At 53.4% G+C, this 21,127-nt stretch overlaps 2 protein-coding genes across 11 annotated transcripts in view; one reads left to right on the top strand and one right to left on the bottom strand.

Moving 5' to 3' along the window:
- The window catches only part of SLC6A9 (solute carrier family 6 member 9), a gene marked incomplete at its 5' end in the record, with an annotated part of 32,074 nt that extends 16,079 nt beyond the window's left edge, over window positions 1–15,995 (top strand). For 2 of the 9 annotated variants that reach the window (XM_081305960.1, XM_081305966.1), the window contains 12 exons: window positions 2,663–2,819; window positions 3,438–3,569; window positions 3,968–4,238; window positions 11,010–11,142; window positions 11,347–11,481; window positions 11,567–11,670; window positions 12,062–12,299; window positions 12,386–12,520; window positions 12,616–12,715; window positions 12,804–12,904; window positions 15,505–15,675; window positions 15,788–15,995. In XM_081305960.1, coding sequence (XP_081162086.1) covers window positions 2,663–2,819; window positions 3,438–3,569; window positions 3,968–4,238; window positions 11,010–11,142; window positions 11,347–11,481; window positions 11,567–11,670; window positions 12,062–12,299; window positions 12,386–12,520; window positions 12,616–12,715; window positions 12,804–12,904; window positions 15,505–15,675; window positions 15,788–15,982 — 1,872 coding nt within the window. In that variant the 3' untranslated portion in view covers window positions 15,983–15,995. Of the gene's footprint in view, window positions 1–2,662; window positions 2,820–3,437; window positions 3,570–3,915; window positions 4,239–11,009; window positions 11,143–11,346; window positions 11,482–11,566; window positions 11,671–12,061; window positions 12,300–12,385; window positions 12,521–12,615; window positions 12,716–12,803; window positions 12,905–15,504 lie in introns of those variants that run through there. The other 7 variants (XM_081305959.1, XM_081305965.1, XM_081305962.1 and 4 more) reach the window with 6 other exon arrangements.
- Window positions 15,996–17,243: 1,248 nt separating this feature from the next.
- Window positions 17,244–20,811, bottom strand: CCDC24 (coiled-coil domain containing 24). Of its 2 annotated transcripts, none has more exons than XM_081305972.1 (8): window positions 20,389–20,811; window positions 20,015–20,190; window positions 19,768–19,884; window positions 18,971–19,045; window positions 18,384–18,438; window positions 17,870–17,939; window positions 17,686–17,764; window positions 17,244–17,605 (listed from the first exon to the last, which is right to left on the bottom strand). In XM_081305972.1, the coding sequence occupies exons 1-8, from the start codon at window positions 20,512–20,514 to the stop codon at window positions 17,368–17,370; spliced, it is 936 nt and encodes a 311-aa protein (XP_081162098.1). In that variant the 5' UTR covers window positions 20,515–20,811; the 3' UTR covers window positions 17,244–17,367. The 2 variants fall into 2 exon arrangements, with proteins under 2 accessions (XP_081162098.1, XP_081162097.1); XM_081305971.1 differs by having other exon boundaries at window positions 18,971–19,048.
- Window positions 20,812–21,127: the final 316 nt, after the last annotated feature.

Genomic DNA, 21,127 nt, shown 5'->3' on the forward strand with positions numbered 1-21,127 from the left:
GCACGCAGCAGACCTCCAGTGTTGTCAGGAACTTCCTGCCAGAGCCCAGTTGCCAACCCCATTCCAGCCCCTGTCCTGGGGGTGCAGGCCTCCCGCCTTGGAGCGCACACGGCTGAACTGGTTAGCGCATGGCTCAGTGGTGTGCAGCTCATTAGCGGAGCAGTGGCTGGCTCTTGAGGGCTAGGGCTGGCGGCTGCCTGTGGCACGTGGCTGGGGGCATCACCACCCTCCTTGGCCCCCTCCATGTCAGGGAAAGAACAAAGATTCAAGTCTGGTCCTGCTAAACTTTGTTGGGGGGCCAGGAGTCTGTCCCTCAAGCTTTTGGGCCGAGAGAGGCCTTGAACTTTAAGCCTTGCAGAGTTGGGTCTCTTGCAGGGGCCTTGCTCTTGCTGTGCCCATAGGGCCATCCTGGACTCTTGGTTGTCCCTTTTACAGATGTTCTTGCTGCCTGTGACCCCACCCACAGACTCTGAGGCTGCCACAATCTCACATTGTGCCTCTAAGTAAACAAGGCTGAGACAGAATAAAAGTGTTATTGTTGAGCCAACATATAGGAGCCCTATTTGGCTGCTATTTGTTTGGGAATGAATAAACCATCCCAAGCAGAACTTATGCCCTCCAAAAAAGGCCTGCTGACCTCACAGTACTGCTATACCTGTCCCAGAGGAGGTCTAGAAGGTGGTGACCTTTGCAGGCAGGATTCTGTAGGTCACTGTGGTCACCCATTCTTTGAATCTTAGCTTCTCCCAGAATGGAGTGTATCTCCAAGCCCATTCACCAAGGAAACCTTCCTTGACCTCCCTCTGTCCCCTCTCTCTGTCCTTCCATACTTTTGTGACTTTGAGAAAGTCTCTTTTATGGTTACATTGAAATCACATATAAAATCATGTGTGTGCTTCATTGATGGCTTGCTCCCCGCTAAACTTCTAACTCTGAATAGGCAGGGGCTCTCTGCTTTGTTCCCGGCTGAATGGCTACCTCCGGGCATGTGTGAGGGGTCTGTGAATCTCTGACTGTGCATGAATGAATCAGGGAATGATCAGCCTGCTGATTTGCCCTAGGTGCTCCTTGAAGGAGACTCCCCCAGTTTTGGGTGTTGTACACCCCAACATCAGCAAAGAGTATGAGGGGCAGCTTGCCTGGGGCGGGCAGTGCTGGATTGGGTGCTCAGGGTGGTCCCCCACAAAAGTATCTGTGCTGTGGTGCCCATCCGCCAGGCATTGGTGCCGGCTGTGTCTGTATTCCCAAATGGACTTTTACTGGGGGCCCAGTGAGGCCATTCGTGTTCGACTTTCAGTGTCAGGGTCCAACAGCATTCTAAAGTACCAAGCCACCTTGCTTATTATAGGCCAGAGTGACTGCTGTCCTTGAAGATGTCTCTTTCAAGCTGAGGGTCAGCGTTACACTGCTGCTTCTCAGAGGCCATGTTGCTTCTTCCCTGATCCAGGTATCCTCCAGGGTCTCTTATCCCTTCCTCTCAGGGGCATAACCCATCTCTGTGAGGCTGTTTATGGAAATCTGTGTATGATCCTTTGCTGGTAACTCTCAGGGTCCCTATTCTCCTTAGTGAAACTTTCAGGCCCTTCTCAGGCTCAGGCTTAGGGTAGCTTGATTCCTGTCTTACTACCTGTGGGAGGGGGGATGGAAGGGTGTGGCCTAGGGAAGGGACACATTCACACTAAGGGACAAGCAGAGCCAGCTCCAGCTCTGGAGTTGGGGCTCCACATGGGGCTCTTGGCCATGGAGACTAGCCCAGGAGCTCCCAGCAGGCCTAGAATTCTTCCCTGGGACACATTCCCTCGGCAGCCCCTCCTGACCTTTGACCTGTGGCTCCATCCTCTGCAGGCAACCCTGTCAGTTCAGAGACCATTCTCCCTGTATCCTTTTCTGGAACCACTCCCTCTGTTTCCCCTAGCAGAGTCTATCCTCAGAGTCGGGCATGGTGCCTACAAGTCTGGTCTCCTTCCCCAACTCATGGCCTAGCACCCCCAGCCGTGGCCCAGGTCAGCTTCCCCAGGGTCCCCTTCCCAGCCATGGGCAGTATAGAGGCTCACCCCGAGTATCACAATGCCCTCCCCAGGCCTGGCCCAGCTTAGCTGCTCCTCTCCTTCCCCACAGCCCTGCCCACCCGGTGCCCCCAGGAAGAAGCCTCCAGCTGGGGGAGGGGTCTAGCCGCCTCCTGCCCATGGGCAGCGTGCTCAGCCTGGCGATGTGGTAGGCGGCGGGTGGGGGGTGCTGTCTGGACACAGGCCCCTTTGTGCCCAGCCTGACTTGGCTGCTTGGTATGAGGCTCAGCTGCTCCCAGATCCTTACCCCGAGGAGTGAGGGGAGGTTTTAGAGGGGCTAGTGGGCTCTTGGCTCTACCTCCCTCCTCAGTATCCCTCCTCCAGGTGTTGGCAGCAATTCCTCAGGTGACCTGGTGCACCTGGACCCAGGTGCTGAGGGCCAGAGAAGGAAGCTCTGCTTGGCACCCGCTGGCAGCCAAGCCGCTCCTCCCTTCTACCCTCCTCTGCCAGGCTTGCCTGTGGCTCCTGCCAGCAGAGGGGAAACCCCAGAAGTGGGGGCTTGGAGGGTCCATAGTGTCCCCACTGGGGGAGGCTCAGAGGGTCAGGCACAGAGCACGAATGGCTTGCTGATGGTAGCTTCTCTCCTGTCCCCACAGAATGGTGCTGTGCCCAGCGAGGCCACCAAGAGGGACCCGAACCTCACACGGGGAAACTGGGGCAACCAGATCGAGTTTGTACTGACGAGCGTGGGCTATGCCGTGGGCCTGGGCAATGTCTGGCGCTTCCCATACCTCTGCTATCGCAACGGGGGAGGTACCCAGTGGGCACAGGGCAAGGACCACCCACTTGGATAGAGCCCACCCATCAGGGCCTGGGCCACCCTTGTCCTGGCACAGACCCTACTGTAGACAGAGGCTAGCCTCCAGCCCTGGTCTTCTTCGCCCCCATCCCTGGCTTAGGCACCCTTTGCCTAAGGCGCAGACCACCCTCAGACCCTGGCAGTCTGCTGTTTAGGCCTGGCCCTACTGGCCTGCTCCCTAGAGATGAGGAGAAGTGGAGAAAAGTACCCCTATTTCCCAGGGTTCCCTGTCTTTTTCCTCTGTGTTTTAACAGCCCTCCCAAATGATCCAGAGATATTTGAGGATCAAAGTGGCTTATGTTTGTGAAATCAATTGGTTAAACCATCAAATCCCAACCAAACATGGCAGCTCTAGAGATGGATTCTGCTCAGAGCAGATTTCCTGGGAGGCTTTGTCAAGTTCAAAGACAGACTTGGGGTAGGGTGCCAGACCTGGGCTCCTGCTTAATTCCTGGCACACTAGTACTCCATTCTTACCCAATCACAAAGGTTTTGCTGTTGGGTTCCGTGGAGGAAGCTCAGGGTGGGATCCTCGGAGCCCACCCTGAGCCAGACCTCTCCCTGCCTGCCAGGCGCCTTCATGTTCCCCTACTTCATCATGCTGATATTCTGCGGGATTCCTCTCTTCTTCATGGAGCTCTCCTTTGGCCAGTTTGCAAGCCAGGGCTGCCTGGGGGTATGGAGGATCAGCCCTATGTTCAAAGGTGAGCCTGGGTGGGGCACTCAATCATGCATGCAGGGGCGTGTGCAGCGCACACTCACAGAGGCCTCTGATGGCCAGGCCAACTCACCCATCTGTACAAACACTGCCAACCCCCATGGAGCCTTGGTGCTGACCTGAAGCCCAACATCAATGGCCAAGGCTATGGATGCATGCTGGGATCCATATTTACTTGCCTTCCACTCTCCTCTCCTGCCATGTGTATACACAAAACTCCTTCCCTCCCTGACTTGCCCCTACAAAGGCCTTGACCTGTCCCTCCTGTGACCCTCCATCAAAGCCTGCCCCATGAGCCCTTAGAAATTGTTAACCTCACCTCCTTCCACTAGACATGTGAGGCTCCTCCCCCATCAGTGCTGACCAGTGCCCCTTCCCCGCCAGGCGTGGGCTATGGCATGATGGTGGTATCCACGTATATTGGCATCTACTACAATGTGATCATCTGCATCGCCTTCTACTACTTCTTCTCCTCCATGACACATGTGCTGCCCTGGGCCTACTGCAATAACCCTTGGAACACGCCCGACTGTGCTGGTGTACTGGACACCTCCAACCTCACCAATGGCTCCCGGCCTGCTGCCCTGCCCAGCAACCTATCCCACCCACTCAACCACACCCTGCAGAGGACCAGCCCCAGTGAGGAGTACTGGAGGTGAGGGCACCATTTGATCTGGGACAGGGGAGCCTGGTGGCAACTCTCGGCGCTCCCTTTCCCCATCAGGCAACCATGTGCAGACTAGGTTGGATGCTGGCATGTTCAGACTTCCCACAGGTACAGAGGGAGGCAGAGGAGGGTGAAGAATCATTGGAAAAGAGCACAGAAGACAGGACATTGATTTGGGGAATCCTTAAAGAGTAGCAGTGAGAGAGGGCTCCAGAAATCCAGCAAGCAATCAGAGAATTGGGGCAAAGGGGGATGACAGGCTGGTGAGAACAGCATGAGCAAAGGCCCTGGGTCTCAGATAAGCAGAGACTGGTCCTAAGGCTGAGGGACCTACTCTAATGAGACTAACAGGTGTGGGGGGGACTCATGGGCCTTGAGGTGGCCTTCATAGAGAACTAATGAGAACTGGGTTTAGACTTAATGCTGCAGAACAAGAGGAGCCTTGGAAGTTTGCTAAGCCAGGTGCTAGGATGAAGACAGCCTGACACACTCTGTTCAGAGGTGACAAGAGACTGGAGTTTCAGAGCCACGAGACGGGAAGCTGCTGCTGGAGGTGTTCTGGAGGGCACAGCAGGACATTCTGGAGGAAATTCCTCATGTCCTGTTGGGGAGCCTCTGGGCAGAGGGCTTTGGGAGCAAATAAGCAGACCTCATTCATTCATTCCACAGACCTCTTCTCTGCCCAGAGTCACTGCCCTAAGGATTTCAGAATCCAATGGGAAGACAGATTTCTGATCATTTAGGGGCAGGTGCCTTGGAGGTATGCACAGGGATGTGGAGAATCACCAAGGGGGTAGTGGTTCATTCAAAGGGACAAAGGAGAAGGGCACAGTGGTGTAACTCCTGTAATCCCAGCAATTCAGGAGGCTGAGGCAGGAAGATCCTAAGTTTTGAGTTCAGCCTTGGCAATTTAGCAGGACCTTCTTTCAGAATAAAAAAGGGGCTGGGGATGTAGCTCAGGGGAAGAGTGCCCCTGAGTTCAATCCTCAGTACCATTAAAACAAAAAGTGGGGGGTGGGGCAAGAGGAGGTAGTTAGAGCTGCACAGAAAATGAAGGGAGCAAGGAAGAAGGATCAGGAGAGACAAAAGCAGATGAGCAGAGGCCAGGAGAAGGTGAACAGGATCTGGGGCTGGGGGCAGGTGGGTTGGTGAGTAATGAGGCCAGTAGGCAACTATATAGTACAAGGCTTAATGCCAGATTAATGGCTTGAAGCTTCCTCTGTTTTGTGATGGAGAGCTACAGGTGAGATGTAGGAGGCCGAGGGATGCTTGAATTCACAGCAGGTCCTGAGGGCTCAGTTCCCAAAGGAGCAGCTTCCCTGCGGCAGGTTCTGTGCTGGGGAGAGACCCCTCACAGGCAGATAAGACATGGTCACTCCCCCAGGACTCACTCTGCAGAGAGCAGAGCTACTGCCTCTCACGGAGGGGCGGGAGGACTCAGTCTCTGGATGGTCATTTTGGAGAGGAGACAGGCAGGGAATGAGACACACAGACACTTCCTTCCTGAGCTCAAGCTCAACTCTGCAAATAATTGCCCAATTAGGCGTTTTACTAGATTTGAGGCATGGGGTGGACTGGGCAGCTTGATCTAGACTGAGGATGGTGAGCCTTCCTGGAAGCTTCCAGAAGCACAAAGCCACACACACCCTGCTGCCCCCCTACCAGATGCTTTGGTGGTGCCCCTCTCAGGAGCTGTTACCAGGGACTCCCAGCCTGGCGGAAGGAGCCACCCTGGGAAAAGCTCTGGAGATTTTTATCAATTAAACCAGAGGGGAATAGTTCTCAGAGAAATCTGGCTGGGGGACCTCTGGATGGCCAGCTCCCCAACTGGCACAGTGCCAGTCCTGCTTAGGGAGCATTATATCGGGCTCAACTGTTTCCTGGAGAAGTGGCTCCTTGCTGCCCCCTCCTGGAGACCTTTGGAAGTGACCTTTAAGAGAGTTGCACAGGCTGGCTTCACTCAGCAAGGAAGGAGAACAGGCAACTCCTTTTTTTTTTTTTTTTTCCTTTCTGGTACCAAGGATTGAATACAGGGGCGCTTAACCACTGAGCTACACATTCCCAGCCCTTTTTAAATGTTTTATTACTTTTTATTTTGAGACAGGGTCCTGGTAAGTTGCTTAGGGCCTCCTTAAGTTGCTGAAGCTGACTTTGAACTTGTGATCCTCCTGCCTCAGCCTCCAGAGCCGCTGGGATTACAAGTGTGCCCCACTCCATTTCTTAAGCACCTACGATGTGCTGACATATTATCTCAGTAGGTATTATTATCCCTATTTTCACATAGAGAGGCAGACGTTCAAAGGTTAAGGATCTGAGCAGCAGTGGCTGTGTCTGGGTCTGCATGTCCAGGGCCTGACTCCACTGTTGCCTGGTCCTAGGCCAGCAAAGCCATGCGAGTGTTCTCAGTCCACACTCTCAAATACCCCTTTGAAAAGCAGCATGATGTCATTTGAACCCTACAACCATCCCATTAGGTAGCTCAGGCAGGTATTATTTTACAGTTACCACATTATGCTTAACAAACTGGTGCACACCTGTAATTCCAGTGACTCAAGAGGCTTAGGCAAGAGGATTGCAAGTTCGAGGCCAGCCTTGGCAACTTAGCAACAGTCTCAAAATAAAAAATAAAATAAAAGGGTGGGTAATGTACCAATTTTTTTTTAATTTTATTTTTTTAATATTTATTTATTTATTAGTTATTGGCGGACACAACATCTTTGTTTGTATGTGTATGTGGTGCTGGAGGATCGAACCCGGGCCGCACGCATGCCAGGCGAGCGCGCTACCGCTTGAGCCACATCCCCAGCCCTAATGTACCAATTTTTAAAGGTGGGAGAAAAAAGGGTGGGGTATAGTTCAGTGGTAGAGTACCCCTGAGTTCAATCCTCTGTACTAAAAATAACAACAAAAATAAAGTTACCATTTGATGAAGGAGAAAAGCAGTCCAAAAGAAAGATGAAGATATGGCTCTAAAGCTAGAGAAACCCAAAGGGTAGATTTCTACTCCACATCTGCCTCTTGCTCATCCTTCTGACTCCCAGCTCTCCCTGTGTCACCACCCCACCACAATCTCATCTTACAGTCCTTTGTGCCAGTCTGAGTCCTAGTCTAACCTAAACCAGTCCTTGAACTCATGACCAGGCTATCCCAGCTCCACAGCCTCTGTGGCACCCAGAACCTGCTGCCCATTGGATTTTGATCCCACCCCCACCTGCTAGTGTCTCACGGCAGCTCTGGAGTCACACTAATGTCAAATCTTGCCTCTGCCACTTACCCCCTGTGTGGCCTTGGGAGGTCACCAAATCTCTCTGTTTTAGTTGTTCATCCCCTAAGTTGGGGTGGCTGCAAGACCTCCCCCATTGTTACAAAGGTAGAATGAGATGAGGCAGCACAAGTCACCAAGAACAGCAACAGGTGCTCAATAAGCAGTTGTAGGACATGCAAAGGCCTGGAGTCGGTGGCCCATCTCAAGGCATTTACCATCCGGTTGAGGAAATAAGATAGAGATATAGATACAAATGTCAATGTGTGGAATACACATACCTTTATATGGACTATCTATATGAACCTATATACATGGAAAATTGTTTTTAAAAATAAGACAGAATAATTTCAGAGAGGTTATGTATCAAGAGCCAACTTGTAAATATGTTGTGTTCCAAAAGTTCTTAGGTTAATTCTTTGATCTTAAAAGCACATGGTCCAAAATAAAACAGAAAACTAAATATGGTACCATTTAAAATAAGGCCAGAATTCATTCTTGGTTCCCAGTCTAGCTTTCTAAACTCTTTAATCCCTAGTACTGTATTCTTGCAATAAAAATAACATAAAATACTACCAGTTTAGCATGTATAATTAGAATTTTAAAAGTCTTTTAAATAAGAAATGGCTTCTTTACTTGGATGCTGGTGCTTGAGAAAAAGTGACTTTTTTTAAAAAAAACTTTTTTTTTTGAGAGAGAGAGAATTTTAATATTTATTTTTTAGTTTTCAGCGGACACATCATCTTTGTTTGTATGTGGTGCTGAGGATCGAACCTGGGTCGCACGCATGCCAGGCGAGCGCGCTACCGCTTGAGCCACATCCCCAGCCCCGAAAAAGTGACTTTTTAAAATTAATTAAAAAAATTTTTTTTGGTGCCAGGGATTGAACCCAGGGGCACTTAACCACTTAGCCACATTCCCAGCCCTTTTTATTTTGTATTTTGAGACAGGGTCTTCCTAAGTTACCTAGGGCCTTGTTAAGTTGTTGAGGCTGGGTTGAAACGTGCAATCCTCCTGCCTTAGCCTCCTGAGCTGCTGGAATTACTGGTGTGTGCCATTGTGCCTGGCTGAAAAGTGACTCTTATCAGTAGCAGTGGAAGGACCCTGGGCTTTCTGAAGGGCCAGTCTTCTCTGGTGGAGCACCTAGCACTCAGGCAAGCAGTGCCTGGGCAGCTGGAGCCCCCAACAGCTGCCTTTAGCTGAGTGACCTTGTTTATTTACCTTAATGAGCCAACCAGTATTTTTTTCTATTGTATATCACGAAGGAAAAAAGACAGGTGTCATGAGGTTTGAGTACTAACTGGGGGAGGGAGGAAAATAGCTTAGGATGCTAAAGGCCCGCAGATGTGAGTGGAGCTGTGCTGAGAGAGCCTACTGTAAAAAAGGAAGAAGGGAGGGGCTAGGGAGATAGTTTGGTTGGTAAAGTGCTTTCCTCGAATGCACAAGGCCTCGGGTTCAATCCCCAGCATCACAAATAAATAAAATAGCTGGGCATGGTAGGACACGCCTGTAATCCCAGCAGCTTGGGAGGCTGAGGCAGGAGGATTGTGAGTTCAGAGCCAGCCTCAACAAAAGGGAAATGCTTAACAACTCAGTGAGACCCTATCTCTAAATAAAATACAAAAAAAAAAAAAAAATAGGGCTGGGGGAGTGAGTTCTATCCCCAGTACCAAAAGAGAAGAAGGAAGCCTGTGTTCAATCTACATTTATCTGCAAATTATTCTCAGGCTGACGTTATGATCTGCATTGTACAGGTGAGAATAGTGAGGCTCAAGAGCTTCTTTCCTACTCCTTACCTCTAAACTGGAAAATTCCAACAACCAAACTAGTCTCCCTCCAGTTTCCCTCCTTTCACCTCCCAAGCCATTTAACACAATGTCCATTCATTGAGTGTCTCGCTGTGAACAGCACTGAATGAACTGAACAAAGATTCCTCTTCTCAGACATTGAGCAAACACAATAGTATAGGGTATGATAGACAACTGTGCGCAGAGGAGGGTCGAGGGAGGGGCCAGGGGTGCTGGGCAGGGCGGGGCTTTGAGAAGAGGACACCTAAGTAAAGACCTGAAGGAAATGAAGAGGGAGGGAGTGTAGGACCTAGTGAAAATGAAAATATGACGCATCTTGTTCAAGTTTATTAAGAGTCTCAAGATGGCAATGGTAGAGCATTAAACCAAGCACAAGGTCCTTCTAAGTGCAGGGCCCTATGTGACTGTAGGGCCTAAGGGCTGTATGTCTTTCCAGTAACATATCCACATGTGCATGTGACTATCTGAGGAAAGAGCACTCCAGACAGAGGCGATGGAATGTGCAAAGGTCCTGAGGTATTGTCATGTTTAAGAAACAAGGAAGTCAGTGCAGCTAGAGCAGTGAGCAGGGGGAAGGGTAGGAGGAGAGATCAGAGAGATGGCAGGATAGGGGACAATGGATCCTGTAGGGCCTGTAACCACTGTAAGGGCTTTGTTTTTTCCTGTGAGATAGGAACTACTGCAAAGCCAAGGACAGGCCATCAGAATACTCTTATCAAAACCCTTCAGAGGTCTTCAAACAAAATTCAAACCTCTCAGCCTCAACTTTCTGACCTGTTATCATCTAGTCCTTTCCTATTCTTTACCCTTCTCTCTTAATGGTCCCCTCTCTGTTCCAGCCTTACTGAGCTTCCTGACGTGCCCAGGCTGGGCCACACTAATTCCTGATCCTCTGTCCTGGCGGATACTGTTCCCTCAGCCTGGCATGTCCTTCCAGTCCTCTCCCCCCACCTCCTCCCCTCTCTTCACACCACAGGTCCAGCCTCACCTCCCCTGTCTTCTCCCATGGGATGGGGATGTCCCTCTGGGATTGCAGCACTTTGTCCCACCTCTGCCTCACCCTTCCTGCCCAGAGCTGTGTGGCTGCCTTTTCTCCACCTTCTTTCCTGAGGGCTGGGAGCATGGCTTCTGCAGGTCTGGAGGCCCAGCACAGGGCCTGGCACCTAAATATCTGTTTGAAAGAGTCCAACTGGTGCCGCCCAGGGGGCAGAGGAGGCCCCTGAGAGGAGTTTGGGTGCCATCTTTACCCTGCACTCTGCTGCCTCCCTCAGCTCACCAGTGGTGGTGCTGACTAGTGTGGGTGGCATGCTCATGAAGGCCTCTCGGAGAAGGTGACTTCTGAGAGGAGACAGGGCATTCCTAAAGGGAGAAATGCATAAGCAAGGGCAGGGTGGGTCCAAGCAGGGACAGAGACAGACCCCCATGCCCCAGGCTTCCAGGTGGCCTCCAGAGCCCTTGAGGGTCCTAGGAGAGGCTGCAGGGCAGTGCATGAGTCTCAGGGCCCAGGAGCTACAGCAGAGAGAAAGCGCGGGGCTGGCTGGAGCTGGGCCCCTGAAATGCTCCCATCTCCCACCAAGCTGGCTGCTAGGACCTCGCGACCCAAAAGGGAGTGGCCAACAGTGCCCTGGGACCTTGACATTTGTTGCTGGGCAGCAGAGCTGGCCCTCAATGACAGTTTCCCCTCCCCAGGCTCTATGTACTGAAGCTGTCAGACGACATCGGGAACTTTGGGGAGGTGCGGCTGCCCCTCCTCGGCTGCCTTGGTGTCTCCTGGGTGGTCGTCTTTCTCTGCCTCATCCGAGGGGTCAAGTCTTCAGGGAAAGCAAGTACCCCTCCCCAGGCAGGGTCTGTTCCCACCCTGAAAGACCCTGCCTCCCCTGCCTGGGTTGTGGGGGGATGTCGAGGATGGGTAAGGGCCATAGGAGGGGAAGAGGGACCAGAGGATCAGTGGTGCCTCGGGGACAACGAGGTGGTACCAGGGAGGAAAAGAGCCCAGAGGAGTCCATGGAGTCCATCTTGTCCCCAGGTGGTGTACTTCACGGCCACTTTCCCCTATGTGGTGCTGACCATCCTGTTTGTGCGTGGAGTGACCCTGGAAGGAGCCTTCACGGGTATCATGTACTACCTGACCCCACAGTGGGACAAGATCCTGGAGGCCAAGGTGGGATGTGGAGGGGGACCCTGACGGGGAGGGAGGGACCAGGCTGGGACCTTGCTAACATGGTGCCTCGCTGGCCTCCCTGCAGGTATGGGGGGATGCTGCCTCCCAGATCTTCTACTCACTGGGCTGTGCGTGGGGCGGGCTCATCACCATGGCTTCCTACAACAAGTTCCACAACAACTGTTACCGGTGAGAAGCTGGGGCCAGCCCTGAGGCTGCCTGCTGTGCCTTGCCCTCTCCACAGCCCAACCTGGTGCCCCAGACCAACACACTCCAGTGCTGCCTCCTGCCCACCAGGGCCCTCCCCTTCCTCTCATGTTCTTGAAGTCCTGAGAGTATTGGGTCTGGGTGGCTCTTTGGCCAGAGAAGGAGGAGAGATGGGATAATGATGTCTCCGGAGCTCTGTGAGGATACAAAAGTCTCAGATTTACTTAAAAAGCCCTGGAGTGGACCAGAAATGGAGTTGGGGGGCATGTTTGTTTCTAGAACATTCCCTGTCTCCATGACTTCTCTTGGCCCAAATCAGGGAAAGGGAAGTAAGTTGGCTGTCCTGAATGGTCTCTGTTCTCCTTCCCCTTAGGGACAGTATCATCATCAGCATCACCAACTGTGCCACCAGCGTCTATGCTGGCTTCGTCATTTTCTCCATTCTTGGCTTCATGGCCAATCACCTGGGTGTGGATGTGTCCCGTGTGGCAGATCATGGCCCTGGCCTGGCCTTTGTGGCTTACCCTGAGGCCCTCACACTGTTGCCCATTTCCCCACTGTGGTCCCTGCTCTTCTTCTTCATGCTCATCTTGCTGGGGCTGGGCACTCAGGTACGAAGTGCGGGACGGGGCTGGTGACCTGGGGAGAGAGGGGAGGACAGAGGTCAGGCCCCTACTCTGATGATTGTGCCCTACAGTTCTGCCTCCTAGAGACACTGGTCACAGCCATTGTGGATGAGGTGGGGAATGAGTGGATCCTACAGAAAAAGACCTATGTGACCTTGGGTGTGGCTGTGGCTGGCTTCCTACTGGGCATCCCCCTCACCAGCCAGGTAAGGACCAAGTGGGAGAAAGGCTGGGCTGCAGTTGCAGGTGCATGGGGAGCCTGGGCCATGGACACCCTGCTCAGCTGCTTGCTGGCCCACAGGCGGGAATCTACTGGCTACTGCTGATGGACAACTACGCAGCCAGCTTTTCCTTGGTCATCATCTCCTGCATCATGTGTGTGTCCATCATGTACATCTATGGTAAGTGCCCGTGTTTCCATGGACTTTTGTGTCCCTGCCTGTAGCCAGCCCACTGTCCTGTTGGGCCTGCTGACCGCCCTCTCTCCAGGGCACCGGAACTACTTCCAGGACATCCAGATGATGCTGGGGTTCCCACCACCCCTCTTCTTCCAGATCTGCTGGCGCTTTGTCTCTCCAGCTATCATCTTTGTAAGTTCCTCGGTGCCCTCCCTCTTCCTGCCGCTCATCAGCCAAGTGTCCTCTTGGAAGTCAGTGGAGGGAGAACAGGAGTCTGTCACTAGGCCAGAGCTCCACACCCATGACCCTGGCCTCCAGGTGTCTGAGGGAGGTTGAACAGTCAGATAAGTGTGTGCATACTTAGAGCCCCAAGCGCTGACCTCGGGCCAGGAAGGGAATACGGAGACCTGTACTTAACTATACTTGACTGACAACATTGCCCAAGCTTGGAGGGGGATGGTGGCTGGCAGCAACCCCAGTAAATCAGCCCCCCTCCCTGGTATTCCTGCCTGGCTTCTCCTGAGGGTTCTCATAAGCCATTGGTATTAGTGTCATCCCTGTCTACCTCAATGCTGTTACCCCCAGCCCCTCACAGAGGAGGTGCCCAAGGAGGTTGGTTATGTGGCATGAACATAAGTGGAAGTATTCCAGAAGTGGCCCCAGGACCTTTCCATGCAGGCATAAGAGATATCAGCTTTGCATGGGGAGGGGGCAGATTCCTAATCCTTCCTGGTAGGGAAGTAGGCTGGTTTAGGAGGGGAAGTCCCTGTTGCCAGACTCCCAACAGAAAGTTGAATTGGTGGGAGAAATCCCCCCAGGGCAAGGACTCAAGCCCTTTCTGTACACTCTTTACATGTTAGTTTGTGAACACAACTCTCCAGGGTATCATTATCCACATTTTACAGATGAGGAAATTATGACATACGGATGTTAAGTAATGTCCATAGTCACATAAGTAGTAAGGCTGGGCAGAGCCATGATGTGGAACAGGTAGCCCAATCTGGAGCATGCTATGGGCTAAAAACCATCTCCTTGTGCTTGAGGTGGAAAGTGGGCAGGAGGGGGGTGGGGCAGCGAATAGTATACACAAAGAAGCAGCAAGGCTACCTCTGAGTGACATTGGTGTCACCTAGTGAGTGGTCAGGGCACTGTGTGGAGTGACATCTTACCATGCTCTATTCCTCAGGACCATAGGGAGCTCAGCACCAGACTTCTACTTTGGCTCATGTTTCTAAAAAATAGGCCCTTGGAGGGCTGAGGCCTCTACCACATGGGGTATGGGATGTTTCTCAGCTTGGCACAGGCACCCGTTCTGGCCACCAGCCCAGCTTTGAAACTGGAGGAGCGGAAGTCTTCTGCTTTCAGGAGTGGGAGGCCAGTGCCACTGCCTAGGGCCCACCTGAAGAGAGCTCAGCCTCCCAACACTCAGAAAGGGCTGCCACCCTGGGGATAGACCTGGGGCACCTGCCAAGGGAAAGAGACAAACACAAGAAGGGCCTCCCAGGCAGCCTCAGCCTAGGTCTGGTGTCCTCTCAAGACTGAAGCAGAATGGGCAGTACCTTCTCTGTGCCTAGGAAGCCTGGCTGGAGTCACCTTAAGATGAGGATTTCAGGCTCCGTGAACATGTTTCTGGGAAGTCATGTTCTCTTTGGTGCTTGGCTTCTATTTCTGGAAAACTCTTTCTGACAAACTCATCCTGACAGCTAATGAAGAGATTTGTCCACAGGTAGATCAGGCTCTAGCTCCATTCAGGAGGCTTGTTACATTATGTCTTATTATGTACATCCCAGAAGAGGTCCCCAGTTTGGGTGTGGATCTTACCTTTTAGAATTTGGTCACAAGGAAGGTCAGAGGAGCTTGAGCTACAGGAAGCAGCTGAAGGTTCTGGGGGAAGACGCTGAGCTTTGCTGGCAAGTCAAGGCACCCCAACCCTCCAGGCCCTCTGGTGGAACCAGGGGCCCCTAGCTAAATCACTGGTTTCACTCCCCATCTCACTCCAAAGAGGCTCCCTGGTACACCCACAGCCTGATGCTCACCATTTCTACCCTTTGAGCCCTCCTCAAGCTAAATGTCACTATCTCCACAGCCATAGCCAAGCAGGGTTTTGTCCTACTCTTTCCCCAGCTCCCTCTATTTCTCAGCATTAATCAGTTCAAATCCATAAGACGGCACCAGGCACTGTGCACTGCAGACTCAGAGCTCACGCACGGCCAGGTGCTCCCAGGTGCATGGGAAACAGGAAACATAACTGAGCAAGGCAGATGGGAAATGCCACTGAGGGGCTCTTCAAAAGGAGACAAATCTGGAACAGCTTCCTGAAGGAGGTAGTCCTGACACAGGGTTTGACAAAGGAAGATGTAGAGGATGATTCTCCAGAACAAATGGAGAAAGGGTAGAAGTGCTGGGTATAACTGAAACATTGAGGTAAAGTAACATGGCCAGAAAGATGAACTGAGGTCACGTTGCAAGGTGAAGGCCTAAAGGCCAGGGATTTGGCTTTGCCTAAGAGACCTTTTTGGAATTCTTGACTTCCAAAGGAAGCTGCAGTTTGATTGTTCTCCAGCTAGTTCAGGGCTATGGCAAAGACAGACCTTTCCCATTCCATGGTGCCTACCTGCCCACCATATCCTATGCCCCTGGGCCTGCCAGCTTCTTCCACTGCCCAGGTGTTAACAGTTGCCACTTTCCAGCTTGGGAGTAGGTAGAGGAAGGGATGCTGCTAGGAGGGAGGGTCTGGGGTCTGGGAGGATCTCTGAGCTGGCCTCACACCCACTCCCATCCACATCCTGCAGTTTATTCTCATCTTCACGGTGATCCAGTACCGGCCAATCACCTATAACCACTACCAGTACCCAGGCTGGGCTGTGGCCATTGGCTTCCTCATGGCCCTGTCCTCTGTCATCTGCATCCCACTCTACGCCCTGTTCCAGCTCTGCCGTACAGATGGGGACACCCTTCTCCAGGTGAGGAGTAGGGACTGGGCAACTTGGAGAAATGGGAGGAGTGGGTGGATGAGGCTTAAGGACTCCCTTCTGACACCCTGCCTGCTGCACCCCCTGCCTACTTCTTGTGCAGCGTTTGAAAAATGCCACAAAGCCAAGCAGAGACTGGGGCCCTGCCCTTCTGGAGCACCGGACTGGGCGCTATGCCCCCACCATAGCCCCCTCTCCTGAAGATGGGTTTGAGGTCCAGCCGCTGCACCCAGACAAGGCCCAGATCCCCACTGTGGGCAGTAACAGCTCTAGCCGCCTCCAGGACTCCCGAATATGAGCACAGCTGCAGGGAAGTGGCCCCACCCTACCCCGTGCTCCCACCACAGACTGGGGAGGCAGTGGACAGGTGTCACCACCTGCCCCATCATGCCCTGGCCAGGATGGCTCTTGTCCACTTGGCCACCACTGCTAGTGCAGTCGTTTGTGCTTGTGTCCCCAGTGTTTACATGTCCTTTGGATGCCAAGGGGGTAGAGAAGCTGTGGGGGGACTGCAGGGGGGCCCAAAGCACTTTGGAGGGATCTTGGGCCAGGTCCCCAGAGGCCTACCAGCCTTTATAATGGCCTGTGATACCCTCACACCCTGCCCTGAGCTGAGGTTCTGGGCTGGCCCCCCGACCTGTCCTCCCTGGGCCTCCAGCCTTGTGACCAGTGTTCCTGCTCTCAGAACAGACCCCAGCCTCTGCCCAGGCAAATATGGATCTTCCTACCTGGCAGGTTAAAGGGCTGGGGAGCTGCACAGTGTTACTTGTCAGACTGTACCACCCAGCCCTGTTTATCTGTGTGATTATTTTTGTAAAGATTGTATCTGTGGTTGCTACCCCTGCCCCCAGCCTCGGGTCCAATCTGTCTTCCAGGCCTGCTTGCACCTCACTCAGCTGCTCCAGGGTCTGTGCCCCTCATTCCAGCCCTGGATATGGGGCCCACCCAGCAGAGGCTGTGACCCAGCAGCCTGCCCAAAGCACTTGTTTCAGGAGGGCAGGGGTGGAGGCTGCTCAGCAGGAGGTGTGAGCTCAGAGCCCTTGGGAAGGAGACCCTGCACGACAGCCCTTTGCCCTCCTTCCACCAGGCTAAAAGCCCAGTCTTCCCAGACGTGTTGCCCTCATTCATGTGCCAAATGGCCCCAGCCCACATGTTCCATCCTCCTCTGGAGCCAAAGCTCCTCTCAAGGCCTGCAGTGTCCATTTGTCCGTCCTCTGTGCCCTCTGTGCAGTGACAGCCCCAGTCAAGCCGTGTCTAATCCTTTGTAGCAATAATGGTGCACTGCCTGCCCCTGCCCATCGTGCACCACTAGGATTTTAAAGTCCATAGATTTTAATGAAATTTCTATTCCTGTCTCTGAACTGCTGTTGTGCTTTGTCTGGGTCCCCTGGGGGACAAGAGTCAGAACTGGGATGGGACCTCTGTTGGCCAAGCCTTTGTGGAGGCCTGGGAGGAGAAAGGCCAAAGGATTTGACAGCTAGGATAGATGTCTGGCAACTTACCCTGAATACCAGGGACCTGGCAAGGGAGTGGGAAAAGGGCTAGACAGACAAACAGCCTTAGGGTCTTGGCAAGAACTCATCCAAGATGAGACCTGAAGCTGGCAGGGCCATGGCAACTGAGATGGCATTGTAGAAGGGGCAAGTTCTGACAGAAGCAGAAGTCTGCTTTGTGGTTGGCCCTTCAGCTTGGGGCCTGGGGCGCTGCAGTGGACATTGGTGTGGAAGCTGGTCTTTCCCTGGGGCTGCACCGAAGCTGCCGTCCCCAGCGGCAGCTGGAGGCCCAGCCTTGAGACTGGGGGCAGCGCTCCAAAGGAGGTACAGGTAGGTGGCCTTGAAGAGGCCCAGTCCAAACTCCATCAGCTCCATGGAGGGGAGGAAAGGATCTAAGGTCCTGAATGGATGACTCCAATGGCTGCTGCCTGGACAGAAAGAGTAACTGTATGGGGGCCATGGTCTGACCCTTCAGCCCACCCTGACTGCCATCTCCATTTTGGTATACCTGTATTTGGCAAAGATGCAGGAAGTTCCCAGAGAGGCCTGAAGCTCCTTTTCCATGGCCTTTTTCTGCTCCTTTAGCTCTGTGGAAGGACACTGCTGAGACAGTGCCCAGCTCCTCTAGTGTGTGCCTAGTATGGAGCACGGGCAGGAGGCTGGGTGTTCTGGGGCCAGCTCAGGGTCCTCACCTGCCAGGGTGGGCTCCAGGGTTGCTTCAGAGGGCTGGTGAGCCTGTGTATGCTCTGCTTCCAGGCAGCACTGCAGGGAGAGGTGAGTCAGTGGCACATCCTGAAGGCAGAGACCAAGATCCCCAGAGTAGGGCCTGGGAATGAAGCCAAGCAGCTTTCAGACCAACCACCGGAAGAGCAGCCCTTGGAGGGAACATCAGCCCTATCAAAAGTCAAGTGAGATGGTTCTTGGGCCTATATTCAGACTTAGGTAAGGGAAAGAGGTGAAAGACCTGGGAAATCCAGCAGATTAATCTAAAACTGCTGACTTTGGACAGGAGCTCAACCAGAATCCTGGGCTTCTAGGATTTCACACACACAGGTGTGCACATATGAAGAATGGATATAGAACTCACACAATCTGTACACATATGTATACACACACACACACACACATGGGTCACAGACCCCCAGGTGAGAAATATGTCTCTGCTCAGCAGAGAAGCTCTAAGGAAAGGTCCAGGGCTATGCTCACCTGCAAGGTGGAAATCTCCCTCTCCAACGTGCGACACTCCTCCTCCAGGAGGCCTCTGGGACATAGGCAACATGGCAGCCACAAGCAGTGCCACAGGACCAAGTAAGCTGAGCCCATCACTCAGTTCCCACTTTCAGCCTTACCAGGAACCCCCTCTAGCCCCGTCTTTCTCAATTTGCATTGCCCTCTGCTACCTGGGTGCTGCCTAGCATAGACTTCTGGCCCAGGTCAGTCTCTCTCTGGGCAGGATATATCTTCTTGTCCACCTCATAACATTCACCCTTGTAGGCCCCATCCCCTCTTCTATGCTATTTCTCTGAGCTTATAACTTCTCCTGCCTCCATCCTTTGCCACATCACAGCCCTTCCTCTGCTTACCTTCTTGCAGCTCCCTCCATGTCAGAATAAAAATCTTAAGGCCTTGGTCCTTCCTGGAAGGAGCCCACTAGCTCTTCAATAGCTGGCTCTATCTACCTCCCAGCCTTACACACATGGATCTCCCTTCTCTCTCAGTCCCAGCATCTTAAGATCCATCCCCGTCTCCTTTCCTATGCCTCACATACCCACTCAGGTGCCCCTAGGCCTCACCTCAGGTATCCAGCAACTTGGTCAATGTTGGACATATTCAGCTGATCCTTGATGAAACTGAGGTCCCTGTGACTGCTGCTGGCAGATGAAGTCTACGTCACTCTCCCATGTTGCTCACCCCAGGCCTTAGGGACACAAATGTAGCTTCTCCTAGGTAACTGTGTGTCTTTTCTTATAAAGGCAACATAATACAGCATAATATAGTAGGAGTTCTGGAGCCTAGGCTTGCAAATGGGCTGCCACCCTTCACTGAATGTGACCTGGGCAAATTGCTTATCCTTTCTGAAATTCAGCTTTTTCATCTGCAAAGTAGGAACATCACTCACCTTACATTGTTGTGTGAGGATTAGAAGCTGCTATATCCACTTTTTATGAAAATGCCTGTTTATCTCACTCAGTCCCCTGCTGTAAATACTGTTCGCTGCCCTGTCCTCTCAGCTCTCCCTGCCTCAGTAGCCCAGCCCTCACTCCTATTCTTTAGGCTTGAGAAAGAACTGCCCACTGAACCCCACCTCCTGGCCTCTCTCTTCCTGCAAAATTCTCTCCTTCTGTCTGGAGATCTGCTCCTTACTCCAAGACCCAGATTAAACCAGTTGCTCTCTCCAGAAAACCTTGCTGCCTCCAGGTTGAGCAGGTATCTCCTTGAGGCTTCTATAGCCCTCAGGTGCTGATCCCTATCACTGCTATAAAAGGGCTCCGACTCAGACTGGGAGCTCTTCCATGGAACCAGGTGAAATCCACCAGTTGGCTGGGGCCCTACTCAGCAAGAACAGGTCTCTCCTCCCCTACCACTTTACCTGTGTTCACCAGCTCTCATCTGGGATATCTCCTGTTCTGGCAAGTCACACCTGGGCTCCTCCAAGGCAAAGCGAATAACCTTGGGGCTATATGCAGCCCAAGCCTGGGCCAGGTCCCTACAAGGTGCACAGGAAGGAAGCTGAGGGGTTCCTTTCAGGAAACCACAGGAAAGGCCACCCTGGCTCCTTATCAGGGGCAGGACTAGCCTATTTGTTGCCTGCAGAGGCCCAGGCCTGAGATTCCCACCTGCCCTCGCAGATGGCCTTGTCTCGGAGCCTTTGGAGAAGCTGCTGGAGTTCCTGGCGCATGAGGTCCCTCAGGAGTGGCGGAGGTGCCAGAAGGGAGCAAGGGTCAGAGATGGGGTGACAGCCTGAGGCTTGGGAAGATCGAGCCTCTTGCAGCAGTACCTCTAGCATCGCCACCTGCAAGGAGAGCTGGGGCACCTTGCTACTGGGCATCGAGGGGACCCGAGTGTCGGGTAGGGTGGAGTCAAACAGGAAAGGGCAAGGCGGATAGCGACAACTGACAAGATCTAGGGAGTCAGCGGGCAGGGCCAGAGACCCGGAAGGGATGGCAAATCACGAATGGTCTGGGACATGGCCCACCTTCCCACTCCCCACCTCCGCTCGCAGCTCCAGGCTCAGATCTACTACCGCCTCCCCCAGAATCCTCTTCACTTCAGGCCGCTCCGGGAGTGGAACATGCTCCTCCACCAGCTCCCACAGCGACAGGGAACCCCGGGGCATGGCGCCCGCGCTGCTGTCCCCAGCTCGGGCCTTTGGGATGACAGGTCAGAGCGCTGGATTTACTCGGAGATCGCCGGTCGCCCGGGACAGGGCCCCGCCCACCGTGGCTTCCCAGGCCCCGCCTTGTTCTGCCATCCTCACGCTTGGAATTACCCAGTCCGCCACACCGGTCTCTGGCGCCGTTTCTTAAGCCGCGCTTCTGGCAGACCCTCTGGGGCCACGGTTCCGGGCCATCGCCCGGGGGAGCCAGGCAGCGGGAAGGGGGGGTGCGGCAGCCCCGCCTCTTCCGCACAGCAGTCACCCGGGAAACCGCGCGCAAACCCAGGCCCCAGGGGCCCCGCCCAGCTCCTGCCCTCCCGCTTCCGGCACCCGATAGCTGTTGGTCCGCGAGATAGCGGGCGTGGCGCTTCGGGGAGAAAGCTCCCCAGAACCCGCCCCCAAGTTCTAGGGGCTCGTCCAGCACCTTCCCGCCTCTAGGCAGTTGAAACAACTGGGAAATCTGGTCCCACTGAGTATGTTACTCGGGGGCAGTGGGGCAGAGACAAGGTAAACTTTTTTCTGTCTAGGGCAGTGTGGTTAGTCCCTGCGCTTGAAGAAACCCCATTGACCTTGG

Source organism: Spermophilus citellus (assembly GCF_964194105.1).
Source record: "Spermophilus citellus genome assembly, chromosome: 9".
NCBI lineage: Eukaryota > Metazoa > Chordata > Mammalia > Rodentia > Sciuridae > Spermophilus > Spermophilus citellus.